Genomic DNA, 8125 nt, shown 5'->3' with positions numbered 1-8125 from the left:
CTTACCTTATATACCTTATAATATAAAGTGCCTTGGGGCGACTGTTTTTGTAATTTGGTGGCATATAAATAAAATTCAATTCAATTCAATTGAGAAGTGTGTTTGTGTGTGTGTGATTAGTCCCAGCTGTGTTTCCCTCCTGGTCCTCATTCCTATGCTTGTGATTATTTTTACATTTGTCTTATATAAATATGATTAAATAAATCCTACTTTATTGAAAAACTGGCTATACCATGATTTGATGACTGGAACAGGAACTCCCTTTATCTACTTGTTGTGCTCCATTATCCCTAGAATCTAGGGATCTCAAAGTCCTCGAGGGCTGGTGTCCTGCAACTTCTCCATGTGTCCCTGTTGCAGCACTTCTGAATATAATTGGTAGGGTCATTAGCAAGACTCAATAGAACTTGACTGCATGCTGAGGTGGCAATTTAGTCATTTGATTCATGTTACAGCAGCGCATAAGTGAATGAACATGCTGCAATAAAAGTACTTTTAGAAGTACATTTTTCCAAACACTTACATTTACTTCAATTTACTTGAGTAGGGTTAGGGGTTGCCACTTCAAAACATGCAGTCAGGTTCTATACTCTTGCTAATGACCTACTAATTTTATTCAGAAGTTTTGCAACATGAAAACACATGAAAAAGTTGCAGGACACCAGCCCTCAAGGATTGGACTTTGAGACCCCTGCCCTAGATGGTATGTAACTAAATCACAATGGCTTTCTTACTAACGGTCATCTATCTGTATTGCTATTACTATTTCTGAGTAAATGTAAGACATGTACATGATTATAGTGAACAAATGATAAAAAATAAACACATTTGAGAAATTACAAAATAATTAGGAATGAAATGCTGTAAAGTATACAGGCTATTATTTGCAAATGATTTATTGGGACTTTAATTAACAGGTCTAAAATCATGTTATTTAACAAACAACATATTGTTATTAACTAATACCCACAAATTCTCACATGCTTATGCCACTAATCATATCATGTTCAGCAATTTAAACTTCTTCATTTTGTTACTATTAAGCTATATCCTGATGTTCATTTGTGTTTCAAGCCCAGGCAGATCATTGTGTGACTGGTAGCCTGAGCCATCATACTTCATCAGCAGTGACGTTTCTGTTTGTCTATTTTTTAGTCTTTTCATCAGACACATTTGCACACTGAAATAAAAGTGTGTGATCACACAAATACCAAACTAATTGCACAACAATGAACACCAGAACACAGAGGACTGCATCACATCCTCCTAACAGGAAGCAGGAAATACAGTCTGAGAAGAAAATGGAAAATAAGTGAGTTGTTGATAACAAAATGGCAACAACAGATATCATTTGCTTGTAAAATTGCTGTCCTACAGACCTTCCTCCACCTGCCTCGGAGGCTTTACGAGGATCATGTGACACAAACTGTTTGTGCCCAGGCTGGAGGCTTCCCGTCATATGCGACATCAAGCTCCGCCCCACTGTGCTCCATCTCACCACATCCATCAGGTCCAAACAAAGTTTCAGGATCAGAATATGGTTTCTTGAGAACTTTGAGAACCCTAACAATCTGCAGGACACATTGATAATAACCTTTAAATGACCTGTAACTGGAGGTACAATAAGTTCACTCAAAGAAATGAAACAGCTGCTAGACATGCAACAAGGCAGGTGATGACTGAAACATGTTTTTCTCCACCTAGTGACGGACTCAATTTAACTGACTTGTACTCACTTCAATTAATTCCAACAATAATGCTGAGGTAAACAAGCACTTCAATGAGAAATTCACTACTTAAGGACTACATTAAAGTTTCATGAAAAAAAAAAAAGTTGCCTAACCTCAGAGAAGTCTCCTTTTTCTGCAGCTTGAATTGCATTCTGAGCAATGTAATTGCGTAAGACCACACGGGGGTTGATGCCGTTCATCACTTTGAGTCGCTCCTTTATGATAACAGGTAAGTCACTTGTGCTATCACACTCCCGTCCTAAACGCATCCTGAGATTTAAACACATAAAAAAGCAAGATGGTAGAAAAATGATGGGGTAAAACAGATATTCCTGCTGATTCATACAATCTGAAACATTGTGTAAATAAGCATGAACAGATATTTAGCTAGGCAGCACTGTGGTGCGGTGTTTGCATGTACTATTTATATGTGGCTTCTTTCCAGTACTTTAGCTTCCTTTCATGGTCCCAAGACATACATGTTTGGTTAAACTGGCAATTCTAAATTTCCCTTAGGTGTGAATGTGAGCCCAGGTGGTTGCCAGTCTCTCTGTGTGAGCTCTGCAAGAGACTGGAAACCTGTTCAGGATGTACTCAGCCTTTCACAGCTCCAGCCACCTTACAGCCCTGAACTGGATAAGCAGAAAAAGCTTTTTGTTTCATATTGGATGGATGGATAGATAGATAAATCACGGCCTTGCTGTATTGGTCCATTTGATCAACCTTTGTTGTTACTATTTATTTTATTTTCAGTTGTTACAAACGGGACAGACATGTCTGGGGGATAGGAAAGGGAGAAAGAAAGAAAGATGAAGGAAAAGGAAAAACAGAGGGGAAGAGGGACAGTGAGAAAGGACACTTAAAAAGAAAGAAAATCTCCCGGATCACCTGTTGAGAGAAAAAAAAGACAGAAAACATGCAAAAAAAAAAAAAAAAAAAAAAAAAAAAAAGCGCAACATAATAAACACAACACCATCCATCCATCTCCATCTTCATCCGCTTTATCCGGGGCCGGGTCGCGGGGGCAGCAGCCTAAGTAAAGAGGCCCAGACCTCCCTCTCCCCAGCCACCTCCTCCAGCTTATCCGGGGGAATACCAAGGCGTTCCCAGGCCAGCCGAGAGATATAATCTCTCCAGCGTGTCCTGGGTCTGCCCCGGGGCCTCCTCCTGGTGGGACATGCCTGGAACACCTCACCCAGGAGGCGCCCAGGGGGCATCCTTGTCAGATTCCCGAACCACCTCACCTGGCTCCTTTCGATGTGGAGCAGCAGCTGCTCTACTCTGAGCCCCTCCCGGATGGCCGAACTTCTCACCCTATCTCTAAGGGAGAGGCCACACAACACCATCGCATTAATCTAGCTAAGTGTAAATAACAGTAAATACTAAATATTGAATGTTGTTTTGCAGCACGCAGGACCAACAGCACAATGTGCTTTGAGGTAGCAGCCAAGAAAGGTGTAGTTTGTGTCTATGAACAGTGCACACCTGTGTGCACACCTGTGTGGATGACCGCGCTTGTATTCAAAAGGTTTCTCCATGTAATGATCTACTAGATGGTGTAGGGAGACATAGCTCCGTCCCCCAGGGCATCAAGCAGGCATGGAGGAGATCCAGCCAGTACATACCTGAGCAGCCAGCCCCAGACACCAAGAACCACCAACATTTTAATAAATAAATAATAAATTAAAATAAAATAAATAATGCTGTTCCATCCCAGCGGTGCTGAAGGTAGTCAGGCCATTAATGGCAAAGGAATGGGCTATCTGAGTCCGGCTCTGGAGGTCATCCATTCAAGGCCTTGACATAACCCCTCTCCCATAAGTGCACAGCAGGACTGTATGTGCCACGCCTGAGGGCATCAGCAACCAGCAGGGAGTGTGGTGAGGGGAGATAGGCCTCCATACTTTGGAGGGCCTGAGATGTTCCCAGAGAGGTGGAGTCTGAGACCCGACCTGACATATAGACACAGACAAACAGGCACACACAGACACAAATGTGCATTCCCACCCTCATGCACACATATACAAACACTTGGCACTCACCCAATGTAAAAACAGACACAAATACATATTGCACACACAATCACACTCCCCAAACATACTCTATACCCCAGGTCCAGGTACCCTCGCCCCCAGAGGGGGAAACCACACCCAGGAGACCCAGGAGGTGTTACCCTTTCCCCTGGGGTGGAGGCAAGCAGACTGCCCCCAGCTCCGCAGCAGCAGGGAGGCCTCATATCCCAGACCCCAATTGGACAGCTAACACCTTCTCCCAGCCCATCCGCCCCAATGGATAATAGAGAACGGGGGTGTGTGAAGATGTGTGCTGCCCACAATATAAAATGAGTTGGATGTGGAGCAGCAGTCCCCAACCCCCAGGCTATGGACCGGTACTGGTCCGTGAGTCGTTTGGTACCGGGCCACGAAAGTTGAGGCTCAGGTGTAAAATTCATGGTTTTTATCGTTTTTATTGTTAACTGTGTTTCCCTGGGTCTTTTCCTGTGTGTTATGAAAAAAAAATTTTTTTTGGTTTTATACTGGTTTTATTTTGCTGTATTTATCCGCTACACCTTAAAGGCCGGTCCGTGAAAATATTGCTGAACATAAACCGGTCCATGGTGCAAAAAAGGTTAGAGACCGCTGATGTAGAGTACAACAATTATTCTTTTGTTTTGCATCTTCTTTTCAGTTTTTCTGGTAAACATTCATCAGCGATGCTATTCCAACAAATCAGAGTGCAACACAATCAATCACAAGTACCCTCAGTGCTCTTGCAGATTGGGGGATCTAGGGACCAAATCAGTTTTTCAATTAATGTGCTGCACCAGCCGCTTTTGTAGAAGCCATAAAAAAAATTCTGGCTTTCTTTTCATACCTGTATCGACCAATCCAGTGGATCCAGTCATCACGTTGCTTCCTTTTAAGGTCATCTTGGTTGGTCTCGACGAGCTCCTTGAGTCGGCCCAATAATTCAAGCTGTTCGGTCATACCTGGGCTGTCTGCCACCATGCCATACATGAGTGGATTGGTTTGTGCCAGAGACAGGATCATTGCCAGTTCACTAAAAAGAGACATGGTTATGTTTAAAGTTCATTTTAACCCTGGGGTCAAATTTGACCCCATGGTTTCCCTAGAAAACCAATGGGGTCGGCTCTGACCCCATGGGTTCTCCAGGGTTAAGTCCACCTCTAGTGCTTCTTGGTTTTTCCATATATACATATTAGAGTCTTCCACAATATACCCATTTAAAATACCAGAAAACTTAGCTTTAACTTACAGATTATCCTGGTAAGATTGGCTCCCGAATTGCTAGCATATAAAAAGAAGAACAGATGTAACGATTTGAAACTACAGTGGTAAGCAAGGATTCGAGTAACATTGGGAGTATATGGTGGGCAATTGGCAGATCTTATATACATGTTCTGGTTGTTCTATGAAAAGAACATCAGCCACCATACACCCCCTCACCGATCTTCCATTGTTGGCTTATTAGCCACCTTTAGCTCCTCAATAGAGGCACACTGCTCTAGGATGAGGTCCACCACTGAGCCCACAGTGGCTCTCTCACTATCGCCCTCTTCAGGCCAGGGGACACGACTCAGCAAGCGGAAGGTGTTTGTGAAATCGGCACCTGGAAGGCATAATACCAAGGCACAATGGTGACAGAGTGAGAGGGAGAGGACATATAGGTAGCTTAATGATTAGGCTTCCAAGAATCCTTTTTTTTTTTTACCTGTGTTGTGCATGACACGCAACAGATCTGATACAAGCTCTCGGTCCTCTACCTCTTCTATTCTTACAAGGCCCAGCTTTTTCCTCATGATAGATAGGTAGAACGCCTTATACGTGGGCATGAATTCATCCAGGACGGCTCCTGCCTCTGCTGGATCAAGCTCAGAGCCCAACGCCTCAGCTAGGCGAGCCAGGTTCCAGCGGCACACAGATGGCTGTGCTTGGTACGAGTAGCGCCTCTTTTTGTCTGAGGCATTGCTGACAAAGTCTGGATCAAATCTGACACACAGAAAGACGGTCATCATGTATAATATAATACAAGCACAGAATGTAATTTTCAGTTACTATGCCTCCAAACACTGCAGAGTTAGACTGTAAGGCTTCTACTCTCCGCTGCATACCTCTCCATGAAGCCAAAGGGGCCATAGTCCAGGGTAAGACCCAGGATGCTCATGTTGTCTGTGTTAAGGACACCATGGCAAAAGCCAACACACTGCCACTGGGCCACTAGCCTAGCAGTTTGCGTCATCACCTGAAAATAAACAGAAACTGAAAACTGACACACCAGCATGGAATGAACCAACCTAAACGGAGAGTAAAACACGTGAAATTTTTGTTAGTTCTCACCGCTCTGAAAAAAGCCAAATTCCTGTCTTTCCGGATGCTGTGAGCCTGCTGAATTTCAGGATAAAAAGTGCCACCAATATAATCCAGCAGCTGAGCACGGATATCATCCCGCCCGGCACTGGGACCCTGCAGACCTGAGAATTCATCTCGGCCCAGAAAGATTTCAAAAGAGCCAAACCTTCAAAAATGAAAAAAAAAGAGAGAAAGAGCCATGATAGCATCTGTTTTTTAAAAACACCATTATTACTTATATTTTTCTCTCTATACTGCTTCCTGTGTGGCAACCTGATGAATGTAGGAGCGACACGAAGGACAACTGAGCAGCGCTCAAGAATGCGTTGGCCATTGTTGAGTGGATCTCTGCTGACATAAAGGTCAGAGGTAACAAGGGATGCTGCTCGAGTGCTGGGTATCCCTAAGGCAGCCATGGCCTCGCTGCAAAGGAACTCTCTGATGCTGGAGCGCAGCACCTTCCTGCCATCGCCGTCTCTGAGAAAATCCAAAAATATGTCAGATTATTCAGCTCTCAGTAACCATCAAGTGGCCAAGCTATTTTAGCAACTCAAACAAAGGCTGAGATAATTTATGATCAATTCCAATCAAGTCATAATACTAGCACAATTCTTAAAATCTGAGAGGGGCTTTCCCCCTTAACTTCAGCTGCATCCAATGGTCCTTAAAGGTGATTTTTTTTAAGCTAACTTCATCCACTGGGAAGCCATGGGAAAAAAGTTTTTCTTTGAGTGCTAGAAATGTGGTTAGGAAAGATTGAAAAACTACATCCTTTTGTTATTTATTTACTGATTTATTTTTAATTTGAAGAAAACCTTTTCAAAAGCTCTTTACCCCCAGGTCAGTGTGAAAATAATAATAAATAATGGATTAAGACTGCTGAATTATAGCTACTTTCTTTCTTTTAGTTGACAGTCAGATGTTTGCTGTGCATATAACACTTTTGGAATAGTATGATTATTTCGACCTCTGTTAGAGGGAACTTTCTCTGTTTAACCTCCTTAACATTTAATTGAACACCCCTACACTAATCAAATAAGATGGAAAGGCTGGGTGCGCTTATTTGTAACAGGCACACAGCTATTGAGCAGCATTTAATGTGTGCCAGGCAGTTAATCTCTTAAGCAGCTCTGCCCGGGTGAACGCTTTCACGTGAGCTATACTAATGTTTGCTATGTCACTTACTGAAGTGACCTTATTTATCATTTAGCAAGAAGAAAAACGGTCCCGGATGTATAAATATCAACTTTGTCCATGAGATGAGTCTGTATAATGTTTGAAAACTGAGATTAGTATTTTGGTCTAGACAACCCAAAACGTGGTGTCCACATATGTGGGAAGCAAACAATACCTGGAGTAAGGTGTGACTCCTGCGCCTTTCACCTGAACCTCCCATCTCCCGTGTGCACAAGACTCCACTTCACCGAGATACATCACAGCCCCATCTCCGAGCTGACCCGCAAACAGCCCGAACTGGTGCCCGCTGTAGCAGTGCGCCGCTGGCTCGGAGCCTGGCAACAGCCTGGAGCCACTCATATACTCCGGACCCAGAGGATCGCTGAGCACCTCCTGCGCACTCAGGCCCAGTAGCGAGAGCGCTGACTGTGATAGTGCCACAAAAACAGGTCGGACCAGCGGTTGGAGAGCCCGAATTCGGGAGAAACAAGCCTCTGGCACCACCCGAGACCCGGGTTGGTCCGAGTCATCTATTGGTAGTTTTTTCAATACGGTGTTATTGAAAGGTAAGCGCCCCAGAGCCGACGGAACACACTCAGCAGACTCCATGAAGACGTCGTGCGGCTTAATATGAGCCAGTCATTCATAATCACAGCTGTGTGGTGGTGTCTGGGACTTTGTAATGTCAACGAGTGTGAAATAGCCCCAAGGATTCAGTTCTATGAGGTCTAAATTATGTGTATGAAAATATTAAGTTTAGAAATATAATAATTTGTCATCAGTGTTATTTGTAAAAAAAACAACAACAACAAGGGGGTGGGGGGCAAAAGAAGTTTATTTGGGGGAACA

The 8125-nt window shown here is 43.5% G+C and overlaps 1 protein-coding gene across 1 annotated transcript; it reads right to left on the bottom strand.

Annotated features, from left to right (window-relative positions):
• Positions 1-878: 878 nt before the first annotated feature.
• selenoo2 (selenoprotein O2) lies at positions 879-8034 on the bottom strand. Its single transcript, XM_082510067.1, has 10 exons — positions 7452-8034; positions 6374-6577; positions 6089-6266; positions 5863-5993; positions 5463-5740; positions 5198-5360; positions 4605-4790; positions 1844-2000; positions 1380-1571; positions 879-1290 (listed from the first exon to the last, which is right to left on the bottom strand). Exons 1-9 carry the CDS (start codon positions 7883-7885, stop codon positions 1413-1415), a joined length of 1890 nt encoding a protein of 629 aa, XP_082366193.1. The 5' UTR covers positions 7886-8034; the 3' UTR covers positions 879-1290; positions 1380-1412.
• Positions 8035-8125: the final 91 nt, after the last annotated feature.

Source organism: Aulonocara stuartgranti, assembly GCF_965226115.1.
Source record: "Aulonocara stuartgranti genome assembly, chromosome: 17".
NCBI classification, from domain to species: domain Eukaryota; kingdom Metazoa; phylum Chordata; class Actinopteri; order Cichliformes; family Cichlidae; genus Aulonocara; species Aulonocara stuartgranti.
The sequence above is the reverse complement of the archived record's forward strand: the minus strand, read 5'-3'. Positions and strand labels throughout refer to the sequence as shown.